This window comes from Eumetopias jubatus, unplaced genomic scaffold (genome assembly GCF_037043125.1).
Source record: "Eumetopias jubatus isolate StellerSeaLion01/CBP00866 unplaced genomic scaffold, mEumJub1_p1.0 scaffold_3, whole genome shotgun sequence".
NCBI lineage: Eukaryota > Metazoa > Chordata > Mammalia > Carnivora > Otariidae > Eumetopias > Eumetopias jubatus.
The window spans coordinates 129,319,550-129,343,543 of record NW_028274809.1 but is presented as its reverse complement, the minus strand read 5'-3'; the positions used below and the strand labels follow the sequence as shown (position 1 = coordinate 129,343,543).

The 23,994-nt window shown below is 36.0% G+C and overlaps 1 protein-coding gene across 1 annotated transcript in view; it reads left to right on the top strand.

The window, feature by feature from the left end:
* ALG5 (ALG5 dolichyl-phosphate beta-glucosyltransferase) overlaps nt 1–23,994 on the top strand; it is a 45,726-nt gene that overhangs the window by 12,661 nt on the left and 9,071 nt on the right. The window contains exon 7 of the mRNA XM_028107199.2: nt 11,761–11,820. Within this exon, the coding sequence (XP_027963000.1) occupies nt 11,761–11,820 (60 nt within the window). The remainder of the gene's footprint in view (nt 1–11,760; nt 11,821–23,994) is intronic.

Here is a 23,994-nt window from a genome sequence, read left to right as displayed (position 1 = left end):
ATACGGCTCCACAGAAAAGCTAATCATTTTATTATAAACATTACCGATGGTCTGAGATTTACTTGACAATTATTTATTTAATATTTTAGCCATCTCTCTTGATTTTCAATCACCGCTACCAGAGTTTTAATATTTATTATATATTCAGCTAAGGCTTTTATTTAAGAACATAGACTGAGCCTCCCAAGTAAAGATGTGAAACGAAACTGGTTCACAGAATGCTTGTTTCTAATGAAACAAACCCAAGCAGCAACTGCTCAAAAAAGATTATGTGCAACTTCATGCCATAAATTTCAAAAAGTGGAGATTGACTTTCACTCAGCATAATGCATTTGAGATTCATCCATATTACTGTCTTTATCAATAATTTTTTCCTTTTAATTGCTAAGCGATATTCCATTGTATGGCAGTATGACCGTTTGTTTATCCATGCAACTTTGAAGGACATTTGGGTTATTTCCAGCATTTGGCAATTATGAATAAAACCAGTATCAACATTTCTTTTAAAAAAAAAGAAAAAGTGGAAGTTAAAGAAAGAAAAATTCTGGTGCCATTTCCACTTTTTAAAGGCCATTTAGAAAAGACAGATTTAACCAAATTCTGAACTTTTTACCAAATAATCCCAATCTGGAGAGAATCAGCCTGAGAGAATGAGTAAGCACTGTTGGACAACATTAAACAGTACACCTGCCTACCATCACACAGTTTTCAGAATTTCAACAGAAGCAAGAAAAATTGCTAGAGCTTGCTGTTTTCAGGGCTTTGGGATAAGTTTAGGGCACAGATCCATGTGACTAAATCCATTCCTCAGTGGAGTGTATCTTTGTATAGGACATGACAAAATCTCACAACAGCAAGGAACCCAAATAACCCAACAAAGCTATATTGAGCTTTAGGGGCACTCCCTCTCTCCCCCAGGTATAATATTCAGGCGTTGAAACTCTAGTTCAGAGGGGACAAACAGGTGCTACACAAGGTAAAATACAAGTCACCCCGCTATCCAAAAGTAGAGCATTCTCATCCGAAAGCCAAATGGCATAAAGCAAAGAAGCAATTGCCACTAATTTATACCACAAAACTTTTTTTAATGTTCCCAGACCCAAAAATAACCTCTCTTAGGCTTTTCTGACACCCTAAGACACATCTTGCTAACAGATACACAAAATAAATCAGGATAAAGCAGAGATGCTCACAGACATAGTTCAAAGCTATGGCGGCTTGATGCTGAGATGCTGAGTGTGGTTCTGGGGCAGGAGCTTGGCGGGGCCCCTCTCACCACTCAGAGCGTGCGCTGCCTCTACAGTTTGCCACAAAACAAATGTTGAACACTATTTGTGCTTTTTGCTTTTTTTTGTAAAAGCAAAAATCCTCTTCATATTTCTTACAGTTAGCAAGAAGAGCTACTAGTGTTGGTCTTTCATAAAAGCAACATGGGCTAATATGAACTTTTGAAACCAGGGGATACCTGTATATCAAGGAAAATTCCCTTGTACTGTACAAGAGCTACTCATATTAGTCACGACAAAATGAAAGAAATGTCAGCTGCGCCAACATATTACTATAGAAAAAGAATTGAAGTTTCATACAAAAGAAGGATAAACTCCAAATGAAAGCAGATATAATCCAAGAAAAAGGATAAAATTGCATGAAGGTATTTTTGCTCTAGAAATAATGAAAATAAGAAATCAGCAGCACAGGCATTGGAAGGAGAGATGACAAAACAACAGAATGGTATTAAAAGAGAAATTATAGAAGTATGGAAGCAAATTGAGGGCCAAAATAAGATCAGTAAATAGAACTATCCATGAATGAAACAGACCTAATTTAGAACTAGTTATTATTATTATATATTTGTTAAAATAATCCCTGTTCATTATAGCAAAAACCAAACAATAAAAAAAGCAAAACCCCCAAAAGCAGAACATTTAATAATTAAAAAACCTCATCTCCTTCCTAGAAATAAATATGTATTTATTTGAATTTCATGGATTTTCACAAGTGTTCCATTTCTCCTTTCACTATCACCCGCTTCCCTTTTCTATCTAGTAGTTTGTCTTTAAAGACACTAAATGAATTAACTAATATAATTCTTAAAAGAATTATTTCTGAAAATATCCCTTTTACCTGTGCTATTCAAAACAGTAGCTACCTGCCACATATGACTATTTAAATTTAAATTAATTAAAATTAAATAAAATTTTAGTTCCTCACTAAATTTTGAATTCTAGTTCTCACTGGCCACATTTCATATACTTGTGGCTAGTAGCTATCTTATTGGCTAACAGAGATATAGAGCATTTCCATCATCACAAAGTTTTGTTGGACATTACTGCTTTATACCATACAATATGAAATAATTATTGGATATGTTACATGTTCACTATTACTAAAAAGGTATTTCTTCTTCCACCTCTTAGTGGATCATGATAAGCTAAAAGAAAATCCAACTAGTACAGTTGCTGGGTTTGATTTCCTAGGTCTCCCAAGAGACCCCACAAAGATTTGGTAAACGTTTCTTCTGCATTATGCCTTTAGCTTGGGGGGGGCATGAGTGGGAGGGAGGGTGGAAGGTGTCAAATTGTTTGCAGCTGACTTTATGTCATCCCGCAGTAGGGCAAAGAAAAATGATGTAGCCAAAGTTACAGGGTGAACGAAATAATAAACAGGAGAAAAATCTGAACCTTCTGTGAACCCAGTTTCCTTTATACAACTCTGAAAAGGAAAGGAGTTTTGATGCCATCTTTTTTCCTTATCATAATCCAGTTTACTGCATTGTTACTGTAAATGTTGAGTTTTAGAGAACTAAAGCATTTGATTATGATTAAGCATTTAATTCACAGCCTGGGTCTATAGCACAGAAGGTATGCCTAATTATTTATGAGTATCACAACTCACTTAAATGAACTTAGACTCTGTTAAGAATTTTTATCAGTATGCATCCTATAACTCTTTTTGAAGGAGATGGGAAGGAGGCAGATAAGTGATAGTTAAAGTTTCAAAATCTATTGTCTTTGGATCAACTCAGTAATGATTATTTTTGAATCAGGATCCCTGTCTACTCATCTTTCTGATAAAGCTTATAAATAGCCAGTCATTGCTCTCAGAAAACTTGCGCTCTGAAGCTAACATTCATAGAGGAATTAGAAGGAATCTTCTTAATTATCTAATTCAGGTGTTGGCACACTTATTCTGTAAAGGGCCATAGTAAATATTTTCAGCTTTAGAGCCATATAGTCTCTGTTTCAACTACTCAGACCTGGTGGTAGCACAAAAGCAGACCCAAATAATACATAATTGAATGATCATGCCTGTGTTCCAAGAAAAATTTACTCACAAAACCAAGCAGCAGGCCAGATTTGGGCCATGGGCTATAGATTACAGAGCCTTGGTCTAATGCAGTCATTTATCCAATATTGGAAACTTTTTATAGCCACCAAGTGATCTTTCAGTCTCTACTTGCATAGCTGTCTGTAGTGATGCCCAAGCAGCCCGTCGATCTCAACTCAGTCACAGAGTTCCTCTTTACATTAAATGCAAATATGCCTCCTTTTAATCACCCCCTTTAATTGGTTCTGTTTTTCAGAGCTACACAAAATAGTCTCTTGTACTTCTTTGTGACAGCCCTTTAGCGACTTAAAGCTGCTTTTCATGGGGCTTCTCTATTTTAGGCTATCAGTAGTTCTTTCAGGTTTTAAAATAGCATATTTCTTTTTCTTACCATCCTGATCATTTTCCACTGAAGATGCTTCAGTTAGTGTGGATCTGATTACCACATTTACATAGTTGCCTCATATAGCCAACTCTTCGCTGTGCATTGCCATTGCACCTTGTCTTCCCATCCTCCAACTGGCACAAACCCATCCTCAAACTGTTCGTTTTGCCTTGTTTTATTTAGGGATGGAAGTGTGACTGTATTAAATATTAGCATGTTGGATTTCCATTTGTCAGGGTGTAGGGCTTTTTTCCTATCTTTAATGCAATTGCCATTCTGTTCTCAGTTCATTTAAGTCACAGATTTGATAAGCATGACTTGTATATGTTGCCTTAAGACAATAAAATTGGCTAGAACAGTTCTGAAAGTAATGAAACTAATGGGCTTCAAAGTAGTCAAATCCTGTAATGACTACATGACTAACTCACTAGATGGCAGTAGTTAACTTAAATATCTTCTACATTAGTGTATTGACTCTCCAGGATGTTTGTAATGGCTTCTAATGTTTTCTCAGCAGATATTATTTTTAATTGCAACAAAAAGAAATTTACTACTACTTTGTGCTTGTATTTCCACTTACAGTTCTGGTCAAATTATCCTTAATGAATTTAGGAAAGTTGCTTGCAATTGCTTCTCTGAAGAAGATCTTTTAAGATTTTAAACTAGACATACGTCATTTAAGTAGAGCTTTGTATGACACACAAATAAAATAGGGATTTATATTTAGTTCCAAATACTTTATCTGTGTTATCTTTTTTCTTTAAGTCCCAGCTTCTCAACTTCTTAACCAGTAGTTATGCTACCCCTTTTAATAAAATATGCTTGGTTTTACAGTAATTTTTCTAAGCAAAATATGTGATGATCACTTGTTAGGTGGCTTAACTATAAAAATAGAATCAAAACTCCCTAAACAAAATAGGTGACCGGAAATCTGCACTCCATAACCATAGAGTGACTCCTCAGGCCATGACTTGGATCTTGAATTCTCATTTAGACATAGTTCCAGTAAACTTAGTTTTTAGGTTTTGAAGGCCACAAATGATGAAAGGTAACAGATATGGTGTAAAATTGCATTGCAAAAAACTATAGGAAAGAGATACTAACCACCCACCCCCAACACACATACCCCTCAGTCTGGAGTGATTGCTAGCTAATGTCCCTAAATGTTCCTTGGTCTTTAATGTAGTAGTCCTCAGCCAAGTGTGGTTTTGGTACACTAACATTTCATACATGTATGCAAGGGTTGGTTTTTCCTTAAACAAGAATGTGACAATTACTGTTTCCCCTTTTTTTTTGTGGACCGTGGGCAGGTCTAAGAGCCAGGTATATTTGTGTCACCTTCTCAGATGGCCAAGCATCCAAAAGAGATCCCTTAACTTTCCACATCATTTGTTTTATAGACCTGGCAGTTACACAAGCATTTTGCTGAGGTCTTTGTGAAAATCAAACAAGGCAGAATATAAAAATTAAGAAGATAGTTTTGAAAATGTAAAAAGAGGTAGATTGTACTCAGTGGAACTTTCAGGACAGTCTGTCTCAGCCGATCACAAAATGTGTTTCCCATACCTTCGAAGGACACGAGCTGCTTCCCAAAGCAGGTGTATATGCCAACAAACCTGGTTTGAAAGTGGGTATCTCTTAAGAACAGGGAAAGCAAACTTTTTCTCTAAAGGACCAGAGGGTAAATATTTTAGGCTTTGTGGACCACATATGGTCTCTGTTGCAATACTCTTTGTAACAACACTTGAAAAACCATTCTTGCTCATAGGTCATGCAAAAACAGGTGGCAGACTGGCTTTGGCCCATAGGCCATAGTTTACCAACCTTGTTCCAGAAGATTGAGGCTTCGATGTTAACTATAATTTTTGCTGACCACAGAAATTTTCATAAATTTAATATCCTCATGATTGTCAAGAGAAAATTCTCTTAATTTAAAAGGCAGGGAGGGCCACCTGGGTGGCTCAGTCAGTTGAGCATCCTACCCTTGATTTTGGCTGGGGTTGTTATCAGGGTCATGGAATCCAGCCTCGCATCAGGCTCTCTGCTCAGACAGAGAGTCTGCTTGGGGATTCTTTCCCTCTCCCTTTGCCCCTCCCCCTGCTTGTGCACCCTCTTTCTCTCTCTGTCAAATAAAAAAATCTTTAAAAAATAAAAATAAATAAAAATATAAAAAGCAGGGAAATAATAAGGCATCTTTCATCAAGGAAAAAAAAGTAAATGTTGCCAAATTTATCTCTTGAGTTTGTGTAGATTCATACAATATTTTTATAGAACAAGTTGAAAATAAGAATCAGAAGGTTTAAATAATTCATATCCATTAATCCAGTAATACATATCCCTTGACACAGCTTTGAGAAATTTATCTTAAGAAAATAATTAAGAATGTGTATAAAAATAAATTTTCCAGGATTTTTTGCTTTTTTAAATATATTTAATATATTTTAATTTTTTAAAGGAAAAAATGAGAAATGATTTAAAGTGTTAAATATTCATTTACACAGGTTAAGTATTCATTTACACAAGTTGAATTCATTATCTTATAGAATGCTATTCATTATATATAATTAAGTGAAAAAATAAATTTTAAACATCTGGATATATATGTGTGTGTGTGTGTGTATATATATGTATATCAATAGCTATAGCCATATCTAGTTATCTATCTAATAATAGATAACTAATAATCTAATATCTAATTATATCTAATAATAATAAACAATGTGCTAACGTCAGTTGTCTCTGGATAGTGGGACTGTGGATATCTTTTCAAATTTTTATTTTCCTTTAGATTAATTTTTTTTAAGTTATCACTACACCCAACGTGGGGCTCAAACTCATGACCACGAGATCAAGAGTTGCATACTCTTCTCACTGAGCCAGCCAGGCACCCCATATTGTTTGTTTTTAACAATGAATGTTGATTGCTTTTGAGGAAAAAATGGGGATAGGATTTTTTTTAAGTCAAAACATAATTTTTTAATAAGTAAAACTTTTTCTTAACTCAGTACTTCACTTTTATATGCTATCTACCTCATTTGGAGTCACATTTGCCTTATGGAGTACCTGTGCCAATTCCCATTTCCACTTCAGTACATTTAACTTTGAGTGTGGAGTTCAAATTGCATTGTGACCTTGGGCAAGTTAATCCATCCACCTCATTTTCCTCATCACTGACATATGGACAGTGAGCCTGAGTTCATAATTCTGAGGTAATGATTAAAATTTTTTAAAAATGTCTGGTCAAGTATTTAGCATATGTTCAGCACTCAGTAACCGTTAACTCTAATTATTAACATTAGTCTTTGTGCTTGATTTTCAGAGCTGATTCTAATGTTACTGTTTATAATTGTTCATATAAATTAGATATACCTAGTTCTTCTACTCTGTTCCTTCTAGTCTGTTTCCTCACAATTCCTTCCAGTGAATTGTGAGGAAATACTTAAATGGAAAAGTACTAGGTAAGAAAGATTCTGATGGAGCATTTCTTTCTAGAAGACAATATGGTACCACTTTTTACCACTTTTAAAAGTTATCTATCATAGTAACTGAAGTATTCATTTTTCAACACCCACAATAAAATTAGCAATACTCTGAAAGAGGCTTAAAAGAAAGAGACTTCATGTTTACATACATTTTCTAATATTAGCCATTTTAAAAGCAAGAATATCTTTTCCTATATATACACAATGGAATATTATGCAGCCATCAAAAGGAATGGGATCTTGCCATTTGCAACGAAGTGGATAGAACTGGAGGGTGTTATGCTGAGTGAATTAAGTCAATCAGAGAAAGACATGTATCATATGACCTCACTGATATGAGGAATTCTTAATCTCAGGAAACAAACTGAGGGTTGCTGGAGTGGTGGGGGGTGGGAGGGATGGGGTGGCTGGGTGATAGACATTGGGGAGGGTATGTGCTATGGTGAGCACTGTGAATTGTGCAAGACTGTTGAATCATAGACCTGTACCTCTGAAACAAATAATGCAACATATGTTATGAAAAAAGAAAAAGAAGAAGATAGCAGGAGGGGAAGAATGAAGGGGAGTAAGTCGGAGGGGGAGACGAACCATGAGACACAATGGACTCTGAAAAACAAACTGAGGGTTCTAGAGGGGAGGAGGGTGGGGATGGGTTAGCCTGGTGATGGGTATTAAAGAGGGCACATTCTGCATGAAACACTGGGTGTTATGCACAAACAATGAATCATGGAACACTACATCAAAAACTAATGATGTAATGTATGGTGATTAACATAACAATAAAAAATTTTTAAAAAAAAAGAATATCTTTTCCTGAGGAGCAGCTAACTGTTCTTAAAGCTGTTTAGATGAATTCCTTATGACAGTGAGATCAGTCCCAGGGATTCAGTCAGTTCTTACATCAGAACCGCAGATATACAAACTTCTCCTAAAAGCTTTTAGGGACTTACACTGAGAGAAAAAGAGATTTTAAATGAAGGCTTTTGTTTTTTTGTTTTTAGTTTAATTAAATGACATTTTATTTTTATTTTTTAATTAAGTGACATTTTAATTCTACTCAGTCTCTGAGAGGTGGGAGGGGCTCCTTTTTTTTTTTTTTCCATCTAATACTCAGTAACATTACTGCTCTTTTTGGATTTAATGTTGAAGCTTATTTGCCATATACAGTCTGAACTTTTTACATGGTTCTTCCTTAAGAAAAGCATTCTCTCCCTTCCTGAGCAAAATACGTCTGCCAGAAAAAGGGAAGAAATTATTCCTTCTACTAAGTAGTAGGCAAAGTATGTAACCATAATTTCCAAAAGAAAATATAATGGCCACTAAAATTTCCCCCAAGTTTACCTTTTTATTATAAAGAAAAGGAAATTAGATCACACGTGGTCATATTTTCCCCTTATAATAGCAAATTTAAAATGAGAATAATTAGAACTGGCAAGGATTTGATGAAGTAGTCAATATTATACCCATTTAGTGGTAATATAAAGAGCCTTTTAAAGAATAATTTGGCTCATAAACATTTAAAACATTCATACTTGCAGTTTAGTATTCTGTTTCTATGACTTTTTCCAAAGAAGGAAATGCAAAATACAAATTGAGTTTTATATTCAAAATGTTCTTTTGGGCACCGTTCTAAAAGCATGAAATTAGAAATAGTCAACACGTAGGCAAACAGTGAAAATATGGTAAATCTTTATGGTGAAATATAATATTGCCCTCACCATTGACACAAAAAAGAAAGACAGACATGCAACACTGCTATAAGTTCTTGAAAAGCCTGAATTTTATCAGTCTTCTAACAACCAGTTTACAGGAAATATGAGGACAGAGGAACATGATAAATGTCACCAGTGTGGGTACAATCAGCAAAATCCAACATCGAGGAAAGTCTACAAGACAAGTTATATAGTTTCTTTGACAAATAAAGCATAAGAAAAAAAATGAATGGAAGTAGGGGGGAACACACAGGTAAAAGAAACATCATCCAATTTGTATGAATTTTATTTGGTTCTTGATTCAAATAAACTGAAAACATTTATGAGATAATTTGACAAATTTGAAAACTATCTGATGGTATTAAAGAATTATTAATGTTTTAGTTGTGATAGTGCTATTGTGATTGAAATATACAGCAATTTATAATGTGATGCCTAGAATTGGGTGGGTGGGATAGTGATGAGGGGCTTTAGAGGAAGCAAGATTGGCCATGTATTGGTTTTTTGTTTTGTTTTGTTTTTTTCCTTTTATTTTCTTTAAATGTATTGATAATTGTTGAGCCAGATTATGGGCACATGGGGGCTTCATTTTCCTATTCTCTCTGCTTTTATGTACTGTTTGAAAATACCCATAATAAAAAGTTGAAAAACAATGAACTTGAATATAAGAAATTTGGGGGTTATTTTGAATGAAAAAAAACTGGTATGTAGGTAAATTTCAGCTGTGGTTTTAAATGCAAAGGGGGAAAAAGAACACAAAGAAATATATAAAATATTATAAAAGGCTGCTTTTAGGTAGTGAGATTATACATGACTTTTTCTCATTATAATAAAGTTTTATTATATGTGAATTTATATGCTTGCCATTTTTTTTTTACAATATGCACTTTTTAATTTTGTTTATTTTGGTGAACAGTTCAAAAGTCAAATGGCACAAGAAGATACACAGTGAAGGAAGCCTGCCTTTTATTTCTCAGTCACTTAGTTACTGTCAGAAGTAACCAGTGTTATTTATTTCTTATATATCCATCTGGAAGATGGATATATGTATTCTTTATTTAAAAATGCAAACTAACACTATTCACTGTTCTTTTGTTCCACTTAACAATGTATCTTGGGAATTGAGCCATATTTATACAGCAAAGTGCTTCCTCATTCTTTCACAGTGTCATAACTAATGCCTTTGGATAGACATACAGGTTTGCTGCTTCAAACAGCACTGAAATGATTAACCCTGCATGAAAGTCCTTTCATACATATGCAAGTTTATTTACAGGAAGAATTCTTAGTTGTGGAATTGCTGGGTCAGATTATATGTATATTTGTAATTTTCACATTGCTGTCTGTAGGGTGTGTAGGCACCATATTGTAAACACTGATAGGTTTTATTTGTATTGCTTTTGGGATACATGTGATTAAGGATGTTTCCAGGTGTTTAAGAGCTATTTTCACTTGCTCTTTTATGAACACTTTGTTCATAACCTTTGCCTCTTCTCCAGCTGAGTTCTCAGGGTACTTTATAATAATTCGTAGGGGCACTTTAGCATTTTGGAAATGATCCTTTTGTCTGTAATATAAATTACCAATATTTACCCCCAATTTATGTGTCTTCATTTTGAATATGCTTAGATTTTTGTTTTGCCACACAGTTTTTTAATAATTTATCGTTGAATCAGTTTTTCTTCTAGATTTTGTATACTTATGCCTTCCTTGAAATCATTTTAAAAATTATTCCTGATATCTTACACTTAAATCTTTGATGTATCCAAAATATATCCTACTATTTAGTATGAGGCTCAGGTTCAGCTTAATTTGGTTTCCAAGCAGCTACCCAGATGTCCTACAGCATTTATCAGTTCATCTTTTCCCTACTGATTGAAAATGTCATCTTTAGCATATTCTAAGTATCCGTATTTGTGTGTGTGTGTGTTTCTGGCCTTTCCATTCTGGTCCATGGATTTATCTATTCACATTCTAGTACCTTAGTTTTAATTATCATAGCTTTGTAATATATATTCTAATTCTTAGAATTTTCCTGGCTCTTCTGGTTCTTTATTTTTCAATATTAACTCTAAAAATTAGCTTATCTAGTTTAGTGAAAAATTATTTTGATATGTCTATTGGTATGACCTTAAATTTAAAGATTAATTTTAAGGAGAAATGATTTTTGATACTGTCATCACATCTGCTCATCTATGATCATGGTATGCCTTTCTGTGTGTTGGATTCTTTTGTTTCCCTTGGTAGCCTATATATGTGTTCTTTATTTAGGTATTGCCACATTTTTTGTAAAGTTTATTTCCAGAATTTCCTTTCTTATTGATGTTACAAATACTGTCTTCCATTATATTTTCTGATTATTGTTTATACATATGAAGACTAAAGTATTATATATATCTTCATTTGTGCCCACTCATCTTCTTAAATTCCTTTAATATGTGTAGTAGTTTTTCAGTTGATAATCTTGGATTTTCCAGAATGTAATGATTATGTATAATCATACCATTTACAGATACCTTTTTTCTAATACCACTATTTTTCCTTCTAACTATGTTAATACAGTATTTTTAATCAGAAGAATAATTTAAAATAAGAATTTTCAAGTCGTACATGCCCCTGCTATTTAGCCCTGAATATTATCCTTTTAGTAAGTATAATTAGGTTTCTTGAAGCTGTATATATTCTGAACACCTGAGTAAACCTTTAAAGATATTTAATGTGCCTTTTTAAAAAATCGGTCTCTAAAAAATGAGATACTCATTGAAAATAAATATTTTTATTGATTATATTTAATTATTAATATTCAAATAGTATATTCAAATACTGAAAAATCATTTTATTGCTTTTTCCTCAGGAACAAATGGCTATTGCATGTGGATCTCGAGCTCATTTGGAAAAAGAATCAATTGCTCAGGTGAGGCTTTCACTGACAGGCATGATCAGCAGGGTTTTTTTCCTTTTTTCATACTCATTAGCAAAAAAATAAGCTTTTATGTTTAATCTCATAAAAATGAGTTTCCTTTCAAAGGAAAAAAATTGTTTTTAGTATCAGAAGGTTCTTGAAAGATTAGCACATTTAGGAATTGAGTTTTTGTGGTGGTGTTTTTTAATGAGTATACAAAAAGGATGTAGACTTCACTTTGACTTAGGATGCAAGCAGCCCTTTTTTATTTTATTTTTTTTTAAGATACAAGAGTTCCCATTCAGTTCTGATATAAGGCAAACTTTTCTAAATGATACATTTTTGAACCATTCAGCTTGCCTTTAATGTTTCTCATTTTGGCACACTTTAAGTACTATATTTTGGGTTTCATTTAAAGTTTTTTTGTTTTGTTTTGTTTTTTAACTTTATTCCTCTTAGAAAAACACTGCACCTTAAAATTTAACAAGCTGTGACTGCCTTCAATGAAGATGTTAAATTCTTCATTTTGTAATTTGTATATTAGGCTAGAAAATCTGGAGTAACTTGGGAGGAAAAAAATATATTAAAGAATTAGTCTGTGCAATTTTTTTAAATTATTTTATTTTTTCACTTAAAAATCTGGGTCCAGGGTTTCAAGCCCAGTAATTGTCCATTATATTCTTAATGGTTCATCTACTAGAATGGCCAGATAGATCAAGAATAAAGCATATTTTTCAATGCAAGGTCAGAATTGCCTGGGGAGTTTTGTTTTGTTTTAAACATGCATATTTCTAGGCCAATCCCAGACACACTGAATCAGACTATAGGGATAGACCAGGAATCTGCATTTTTAACAATTTCCCCAGGTCAACTTTATGCATACCAAAGTTTGAGAACCAGTGGAATAAAAGGCTGAATCTTTCCCTCAATAATTCTGAAGTAAGATATAGAGAAATTATATATTTTTTTCAAGATATACTGATGGCAGGGTCATAGAAACCTCTTAAGGATTATGCTCAAGTGTGGAAACCTAGATTCTTCTTTTCTTGAGAAATAAATTATTTTAATATCTTCAGCATCTGATCCAGTGTTCTGTGTCTCTGTGGACTCTCAGTGGTATTTGAAAAAGGTAATCTATTAACCCTAAAGAATATCATACTACTAGAAATTAAAATTGAAAGACTGCTTAGAGGTTAGCTAGTCCAGCTTCATCACTTTACTAATACACAGGGGATAAGGAAAGGAAAAGTATATGTCCAAGATGTTTACATGATTTTATAATTATAAAACAATTGAAACTATAAAATACTAAATTCCAACAATAGAAAATATTACAGATATTTCTCCTGGATGGAATATGATGCAGCAAATAAAACATGATAATGGAGACTATATAATAACACGGGAAAATACCCAAAGTATTAGGTTGTATGAAAAAGAGAATATGGTATTGTAAGTAAAGCATAATTATTTATATAAAAATATCGGTGCAAACAAAACACTTAAGACTAGGCTAGTATTGATTTAATGGTTTTGTGTATAATTTTTTTCCTTTTTAAAAGAAATATAGGCAAAAAAGGATAATCCCTTTGGTGAAGGAAAAAAGATATGGCAAAATAGGAAGCAAGAGAGTAATAATTAGGAAGCTAGTGAAGTAATCTCTAGGCAAGAGATACCTCGGACCTGTATCTATTGTTGTGGCAGGAGAAAGGAACCATGTTTCTGGTTTTGTTTTTAATGGCGTAAATTCTTTTCAGAACTTCCATTAGTTGAAAACTGAATTTTTCCTACTGATAGTATTTAAATAAGACTGTGCTATGGTTTAAATCACCTTTGTATCTAGTACTGCTTTTAGTCAGACCTCAAGGGATCTATCCCAAGATCTATGTATTTATCATCTATTTTGTCATCCATTCATCTGTTCCTCCATCTCTAAAACCTATTGGTTGATTTAGTGCCTTTGAAGCCCACAGAATCAGCTGCTATTCTATAGAAGGGAAGGATAAACTGATCCACTGGCGAGAAACCAGCAGTTGTCCACTGCAGATGTTACGCATAACTGCTACTCAGTAGGCTTATGGTTCGGGTCCTGCTTATTGTCATAGAGCCCTACCTGCCTTATAAAATGTCATCTCTACCTGCCGCGGGACAGTGCCGTATGGCCTTCCCTTCCTGAGCCACTCCAGTTTTCTCTTAAGGTGCTGTACATAGTCTAACCCCTTGCATGGTCATCAGTCTGTAGACAGAAAATTACAAAAGAATCAGTCAGTCAAGATAGTGAGCAGCAACGTCAACAGCCTAATTGCCTTGTTTTCAGATCTCTCTTTCCTGAATACTTTTAGACATATCCTCTGTTAATCCTCCCATCTGTTCTGCTGCTCTCTTGGAAGACAAACAGGATACAGCACCGCTGGAGTCCTTACCATCTTCAGTGTATCCATATGCCCATGTGTGCTGTATAACAGTTATAACAGGAGCATTTCTATTGTCTGGGTATTCTTGCATCTATCCTTTTTTTTATTGTTATGTTAATCACCATATATTACATCATTAGTTTTTGATGTAGTGTTCCATGATTCATTGTTTGTGCATAACACCCAGTGCTCCATGCAGAACGTGCCCCCTTGAATACCCATCACCAGGCTAACCCATCCCCCCACTCTCCTCCCCTCTAGAACCCTCAGTTTGTTTCTCAGAGTCCATCGTCTCCCATGGTTCGTTGCATCTATCATTTTTAAAGGATTCAAAATAGAACCCTTGAATGTTAATTTGATGTCTTTCGATTTTCTTTGAAGAGTCTTGGCTTAAGTCTTGGGACTTCTTTGAATTTATTTTAAGAAAATGAAAGTACCAGTAAGCTTTAAATTTCACCTGAATTCCTTGTTTACATTTCATCAACATCAGAGAGATTATTGTTAATATTAAAGTAGTGAATGTCTTTTTCATATTTTTAAATGTCTACTTCAGAAGTCTATATAATGTTACTCTATGACTTTGTTAGTTTCATTGAACTAATTCTGTTCCATAATATATTTTTAGGTGTCTTGTAAATTTTAAGATATTTTGCAAGGTTATAAAAATTAAAGGGACATCCTCTTGTTTGTAGTTTACCTTGTTATGCTTTAAATATGTTAGAAACCAAATAAGGTCTTCATGTGAACTCCATGTGTTTCTGGTTTTTTAAAAAATAACCATTATCCTAAAGCAAAGCAAAGTCTTCTATTAAGATCCCAGCAAAAGTAGTCGTGGGATATTTTCATTTGGTAACCAGTAAGCTCACCTAAGTCACATTAAAAATCATTCAAGGAGAATAGTTTATAGGCGTTATTTTTTCACCTTTTAATTTTAATTTTTCTATCTTTCAATTTCTATTTGTTCCTTTCCTAAGCATAAATGCTCTTTTGGAGGTTTAATCAGTCAACCAGTATTTATTGGAAATATTTTATGTGGAAGGCACTGAGCAAGCTGTTGTGAGATTACCAAAGTATTTTAAGATGAGGTTTCTGCCCTATCTGCTTAGAGAGGTAAGACCTATTTACATCAGAACATAACTAATGATTCTAGGTGATAAATGAGAAGTGCTAGATCCTTTCAAAAAGTTTGTTTTACAGTTTATAAACATTTTGCCTAATTGCTCTCCAAAGTGGTAACCAATTTATATTCCCACTAGTGGAGTACTCCCATCGCTCCATATCCTAACAAAAGATTTAATGCTGTGATTCTTTTTAGTGTTTGCCATTTTGATTGGTATAACATGGTATCATGCTATAGTTAAAATTTGGTTTTATTGGTCACTAATGAGAATGACCATTGTTCTATATGTTTAAAAGTCTCTTTTGTGTCCTTTTCTGTGAGCTGCTCTTAGGCTCTGTCCAATTTGCTTTAGAATTATACTCTTTTTATTTTTTATTTCTAAAGAGTTCTAAAATGTTATCTTTCTAATTCAGAAAGAATAGATACTGATCATTTTCAGTTACATGTACTGCAGATATTTTGTTTTACTGTGTTATTTGACTTTTTCCTTTTTGACACAAAATATAAAAACACAGAGAAGTACACTCACACACACACACAGATACACACACACACACACACACGCTTAAAAAGAAGTTTGTTTCACATACCTTATAGGTAAGTATTTTATTCTTCCTTCCCTTCCTGCCCTATATAATACACAAGTGAAATTGTGGTCAGGAGGTTAAAGGGAGCTCTCAAGCTTTCTTCCTTTATTAAAAACATTTATTGAGTTCCTGTTACTGTCTGTGCCAAACACTTGGCTAAAGGCTTAACTGTTATCTCGTTTAATCTTTATAATTACTTTGTGAGGTGGGCATTTTCTGTCCCATTTGATAGATGAGGAAAGTGGGGTGAAGAGAGTCGAAGTAACTTGCTCAAGGTCACCCTCCTAATTATTAATGCAGCCAGGATTCAAATACAGGTCTGCTCAGGTCAGTGGCTTTCTCTGCTTTGTCGTGTTTTCACCGCTTAGTCATGGTTCTATCATCTCTGGATGATGACAGAAAAAGCCAGTAAATGAAGAATGATACTAAAGATTACAGTTCTCAAAAGCAAAAACCAAAAGGAAGAAGGGAAATATTAAATAGTATGAAGTAGTAAATGTTCTACATAGACTCTCAGTAGGTTGCCAATGTTCACATATAGTGTATCATTCCATGGATCTATTACATTATAGAAAAAAAATTTTTTTGAGATCCTTTCTTTTAATCCTAAATATGAGAGTCTTGAATACAATGATAATTCATGATTTATGATTCTGATGTTTTAAAGTTTGCAATACTTATAAGTATTGGAATATTATGTCATGTTCTACTAATAAAATTAATTACTAATAATGTGAATACTCAGGATTAAAGACTACTTAAGTTGAATATCATATTAAGAAACTTGAGGGGGTGGAGCAAGATGGCGGAGGAGTAGGAGACCTAGATTTCGTCTGGTCTCAGGAATTCAGCTGAATAGGGATCAAACCATTCTGAACACCTACAAACTCAACAGGAGATCAAAGAGGAGAGTAGCAACAACTCTCTGAACAGAGAAGCGACCACTTACTGGAAGGTAGGACGTGCGGAGAAGTAAATCCGAGGCGATATTCGGGAGGATAGACGGCGGGGGAGGGGGCCTCTGTCGGCCGCTTCTGGCAAGTAATAGAGCCGCGGAGCACAAAATCGGACCTTTTAGAAGTTGGCTCCGCTGAGGGACGTCACTGCAGTGGCTAAGCGGGGGGTGGAATCCTCGCGGGACAGTGTGGTCTCAGGACCCTCGGGGTCACAGAAAGACCGGGGGAGACTGAGTGCAGCAGAGCTCCCAGGTATCGGAGCGGGGAAGCCGGCTGCAGAGACGGAGCCGAGGCGCGGGCTCTCAGCTCGGGGTGACCATAAACTGTGATCCGCAGCCCAGTCGGGCCACTGCTCCTCCAGCAGGGACCCAACAAGCGGCAGAGCTGGGGAGACTCCCCTTCCTCCCCTGGGAGCAGTGGCTCAGGAGCGCACCGCAGGGATCTGCTGGGTTTGGAGACTCCACATGGGGTCGAGTGCCAGAGATAGAAACACTCGGTCACAAGCCGGGTGAGCACGGAGTACGGCCGGAGACTGGGGAGACGGGAGTGACTGCTTTTCTCTGGGGGCGCACTGAGGAGCGGGCCCCGAGTTCTCAGCTCCTCCGGGTGGAGATTGGTAGGCCACCATTTTCACCCTGGTCCTCCAGAGCTGTACCGAGAGCTTGTAGAGAACAAAAGCTCCTGAGAGCAAACCCGAGCAGCTTGCTTAGCCCAGACCGACAAGGGCGGGGCAATTCAACCTCTGGCAAAGACATTTGGAAACCACGGCAACAGGCCCATCCCCCAGAAGATCAGCACGAACAGCCAGCAAGCCAAGACCAAGTTTACCAATCAAGGAGAACGGGAGAACTCCAGCACTAGGGGAATACTGCACATAGAATTCATGGCTTTTTTTTACCATGATACATTAGTTATCAAAGTTAATTTTTTTAACTGGTTTTTTTTAATTTTTCTTTTTCCCTTTTTCAAACAACATCTTATCAATCCCTTTTTAAAAAAAAACATTTTTTATTTTTCATTTTTAGAGTCATATTCTATCCCTTCATAGTAGTTACCCTTATTTTTGGCATATATATATGTTGTTCTCTCTTTAAAATTTTGAGATACAGTTTCTTCTAACAGATCAAAATATACCCTAAATCACTAGTGTATGGCTTTGTTCTAGTCTCCTGCCTGATCACATTCTCTCCCTTTTTTTTCTTTTTTTTTTTAAATCTTCTTTCCTTTTTCAAACAACTTATCAATTCCTTTTATAAAATGTTTTATAATTTTCATCTTTACAGTCATCTTCCATCCCTTCATTGTATCAACCCTTATTTTGTACATATATGTCTTTCTTCCTTTAAAATTTTAGGAGGCACTTTTTTCTAACACACCGAAATACACCCAAAATCTAGTGTGTGGCACTGATCATGCACTAGCCTGATCATATTTGATCATATTCTGCTTTTTTTGTATTGTTCTGTTTTTGTTTTTATCTTTTTTTTTCTCTTTCTTTTTTCTTTCTTTCCCTTTCTTTTCCCCTGGTTTCAGGTCTTTTCTGATTTGTATACAGTATATTTGCTGGGGACGTTGTTAACCTGTTAGCATTTTGTTCTCTCATTCATCTATTCTCCTCTGGACAAAATGACAAGATGAAAAAAATCACCTCAGCAAAAAGAACAAGAGGTAGAACCATCAGCCAGGGACCTACACAATACAGACATTAGTACGATGTCGGACGTAGAGTTCAGAATCATGACTTTAAAGATACTAGCTGGGCTTGAAAAAAGCGTGGAAGTTATTAGAGAAACCCTTTCTGGAGAAATAAAAGAACGAAAATCTAACCAAGTCGAAATCAAAAAGGCTATTAATGAGGTGCAATAAAAAATGGCACTAACTGCTAGGTTAAATGAGGCAGAAGAGAGAATTAGCAATATAGAAGACCCAATGATGGAAAATAAAGAAGCTGAGAAAAAGAGAGATAAACAACTATAGGATCACGAGGGCAGAATTCGAGAGATAAGTGATACCATAAGACAAAACAACATTAGAATAATTGGGATCCCAGAAGAAGAAGAAAGAGAGAGAGGGGCAGAAGGTATATTGGAGCAAATAATAGCAGAGAACTTCCCTAATGTGAGGAAGGAAACAGGCATCAAAATCCAGGAGGCACAGAGAACCCCTCTCAAAATCAATAATGATAGGTCAACACCCCGACATCTAATAGTAAAACTTACGAGTCTCAGAGACAAAGAGAAAATCCTGAAAGCAGCTCAGGAGAAGAGATATGTAACCTACAATGGTAAAAATATTAGATTGGCAACAGACCTATCCACAGAGACCTGGCAGGCCAGAAAGGACTGGCAAGATATCTTCAGAGCACTAAACGAGAAAAATATGCAGCCAAGAATACTATATCCAGCTAGGCTGTCATTGAAAATAGAAGGAGAGATAAAAAGCTTCCAGAACAAACAAAAACTAAAGGAATTTGCAAACACGAAACCAGCCCTACAAGAAATATTGAAAGGGGTCCTCTAAGCAAAGAGAGAGCCTAAAAGCAGCATAGATCAGAAAGGAACACAGACAATATGCAGTAACAGTCACCTTACAGGCAATACAATGGCACTAAATTCATACCTTTCAATAGTTACCCTGAATGTAAATGGGCTCAATGCCCCAGTCAAAAGACACAGGCTATCAGATTGGATTAAAAAACAAGACCCATCAATATGCTGTGTGCAAGAGACTCATTTTAGACCCAAAGACACCCCCACATTGAAAGTGAGGGGGTGGAAAACAGTTTACCATGCTAATGGACACCAAAAGAAAGCTGGGGTGGCAATCCTTATATCAGACAAATTAGATTTTAAAACAAAGACTGTAATAAGAGATGAGGAAGGACACCATATCCTACTTAAAGGGTCTATCCAACAAGAAGATCTAATAATTGTAAATATCTATGCCCCTAACATGGGAGCGGCCAATTTTATAAGGCAATTAATAACAAAAGCGAAGAAACACATTGACAACAATGCAATAATAGTGGGGAACTTTAACACCCCCCTGACTGAAATGGACAGATCATCTAAGCAAAAGATCAACAAGGAAATAAAGACTTTAAATGACACACTGGGCCAAATGGACTTCACAGACATATTCAGAACATTCCATCCCAAAGCAACGGAATACACATTCTTCTCTAGTGCCCATGGAACATTCTCCAGAACTGATCACATCCTAGGTCACAAATCAGGTCTCAACCGGTACCAAAAGATTGGGATTATTCCCTGCATATTTTCAGACCACAATGCGTTGAAACTAGAACTCAATCACAAGAGGAAAGTCGGAAAGAACTCAAATACATGGAGGCTAAAGAGCATCCTACTAAGGAATGAATGGGTCAACCAGGAAATTAAAGAAGAATTAAAAACATTCATGGAAACCAATGAAAATGAAAACACAACTGTTCAAAATCTTTGGGATACAGCAAAGGCAGTCTTGAGAGGAAAGTATATAGCAATACAAGGCTTTCTCAAGAAACAAGAAAGGTCTCAAATACACAACCTAACCCTACACCTAAAGGAGCTGCAGAAAGAACAGCAAATAAAGCCTAAACCCAGCAGGAGAAGAGACATAATAAAGATCAGAGCAGAAATCAATGAACTAGAAACCAAAAGAACAGTAGAACAGATCAACGAAACTAGGAGCTGGTTCCTTGAAAGAATTCACAAGATTGATAAACCCCTGGCCAGACTTATCAAAAAGAAAAGAGAAAGGACCCAAATCAACAAAATCATGAATGAAAGAGGAGAGATCACAACCAACACCAAAGAAATACAAACAATTATAAGAACATATTATGAGCAACTCTATGCCAGCAAATTAGATAACCTGGAAGAAATGGGTGCATTCCTAGAGACGTATCAACTACCAGAATTGAACCAGGAAGAAATAGAAAACCTGAACAGACCTATAGCCACTAAGGAAATGAAGCAGTCATCAAAAATCTCCCAACAAACAAAAGCCCAGGGCCAGATGGCTTCCCAGCGGAATTCTATCGGACATTTAAAGAAGAATTAATACCTATTCTCCTGAAACTGTTCCAAAAAATAGAAATGGAAGGTAAACTTCCAAACTCATTTTATGAGGCCACCATTACCTTGATCCCAAAACCAGACAAAGACCCCATCGAAAAGGAGAATTAACAGACCAATATCCTTGATGAACATGGATGCAAAGATTCTCACCAAAATACTAGCCAATAGGATCCAACAGTACATTAAAAGGATTATTCACCATGACCCAGTGGGATTTATCCCTGGGCTGCAAGGCTGGTTCAACATCCACAAATCAATCAGCGTGATACAATATATTAACAAAAGAAAGAACAAGAATCATATAATCCTCTCAATAGATGCAGAAAAAGCATTTGACAAAGTACAGCATCCTTTCTTGATCAAAACGCTTCAGACTATAGGGATAGAGGGTACATACCTCAATATCATAAAAGCCATCTATGAAAAACCTACAGCGAATATCATTCTCAATGGGGAAAAGCTGAGAGCTTTTCCCCTGAGGTCAGGAACACGGCAGGGATGTCCACTCTCACTACTGCTATTCAACATAGTATTAGAAGTCCTAGCCACAGCAATCAGACAACAAAAAGAAATCAAAGGCATCCAAATCGGCAAAGAGGAAGTCAAACTCTCACTCTTTGCAGATGATATGACACTGTATGTAGAAAACCCAAAAGACTCCACCCCAAAACTGCTAGAACTCATACAGGAATTCAGTCAAGTAGCAGGCTATAAAATCAATGCACAGATATCAGTGGCATTCCTATACACCAACGACAAGACAGGAGAGAGACAAATCAAGGAGTCGATCCCATTTACAATTGCACCCAAAACCATAAGATACCTAGGAATAAATTTAACCAAAGAGGCAAAGGATCTGTACTCCGAAAACTATAAAATACTCAGGAAAGAAATTGAAGAAGACACAAAGAAATGGAAAAACGTTCCATGCTCATGGATTGGGAGAACCAACATTGTGAAGATGTCAATGCTACCTAGAGCAATCTACACATTCAATGCAATCCCCATCAAAATACCATCCACTTTTTTCAAAGAAATGGAACAAATCATCCTAAAATTTGTATGGAACCAGAAGAGACCCCGAATAGCCAGAGGAATGTTGAAAAAGAAAAGCAAAGCTGGCGGCATCACAATTCCGGACTTCCAGCTCTATTACAAAGCTGTCATCATCAAGACAGTATGGTACTGGCACAAAAACAGACACATAGATCAATGGAACAGAATTGAGAGCCCAGAAATGGACCCTCAACTCTATGGTCAACTCATCTTTGACAAAGCAGGAAAGAATGTCCAATGGCAAAAAGAAAGTCTCTTCAACAAATGGTGTTGGGAAAATTGGACAGCCACATGCAGAAGAATGAAACTGGACCGTTTCCTTACACCACACACAAAAATAGACTCCAAATGGTTGAAAGACCTAAACGTGAGACAGGAGTCCATCAAAATCCTAAAGGAGAACACAGGCAGCAACCTCTTCCACCTCAGCCGCAGCAACTTCTTCCTAGAAACATTGCCAAAGGCAAGGGAAGCAAGGGCAAAAATGAACTATTGGGATTTCATCAAGATAAAAAGCTTTTGCACAGCAAAAGAAACAGTCCACAAAACCAAAAGACAACCGACAGAATGGGAGAAAATATTTGCAAATGATATATCAGATAAAGGGCTAGTATCCAAAATCTATAAAGAACTTATCAAACTCAACACCCAAAGAACAAATAATCCAATCAAGAAATGGGCAGAAGACATGAACAGACATTTTCCAAAGAAGACATCCAAATGGCCCACAGACACGTGAAAAAGTGCTCAACATCGCTCGGCATCAGGGAAATCCAAATCAAAACCTCCATGAGATACCACCTCACGCCAGTCAGAATGGCTAAAATTAACAAGTCAGGAAACGACCGATGTTGGCGGGGATGCGGAGAAAGGGGAACCCTCTTACACTGTTGGTGGGCATGCAAGCTGGTGCAACCCCTTTGGAAAACAGTATGGAGGTTCCTCAAACAGTTGAAAATAGAGCTACCATACGATCCAGCAATTGCACTACTGGGTATTTACCCCAAAGATACAAATGTAGGGATCCTAAGGGATACGTGCACCCCGATGTTTAGAGCAGCAATGTCCACAATAGCCAAACTGTGGAAAGAGCCAAGATGTCCATCGACAGATGAATGGATAAAGAAGATGTGGTATATATACACAGTGGAATATTATACAGCCATCAAAAGGAATGAGATCTTGCCATTTGCAACGACGTGGATGGAACTGGAGGGTGTTATGCTGAGTGAAATAAGTCAATCAGAGAAAGACATGTGTCATATGACCTCACTGATATGAGGAATTCTTAATCTCAAGAAACAAACTGAGGATTGCTGGAGTGGTGGGGGGTGGGAGGGATGGGGTGGCTGGGTGATAGACATAGGGTAGGGTATGTGCTATGATGAGCGCTGTGAATTGTGCAAGACTGTTGAATCACAGATCTGTACTTCTGAAACAAATAATGCAACATGTGTTAAGAAAAAAGAAAAAGAAGAAGATAGCAGGACGGGAAGAATGAAGGGGAGTAAGTCAGATTAGGAGATGAACCATGAGACAGGATGTACTCTGAAAAACAAACTGAGGGTTCTAGAGGGGAGGAGGGGAGGGGGATGTGTTAGCCTGGTGATGGGTATTAAAGAGGGCACGTTCTGCGTGGAGCACTGCGTGTTATGCACAAACAATGAATCATGGGACACTACATCAAAAACTAATGATGTAATGTATGATGATTAACATAACAATTTAAAAATTAAAAAAAAAAGAAACTTGAAAATCATTAAAATATATTTATCAGATATCTGTCATACCTAACTAGAGAGACTATTGTTTCAGATTCCTTCTCAGTCTGTGACTTTTTGACACTTTGCTGTATTTCTTTTATCAGTATTCTCACTAACTAGACAAAGAACTTTAGGTTTAAATCATAGTGTTTTATGTCTCCAAGATATTCCAGTAACTGTCACCTTTTTTTATAAATATTTTTTATTTATT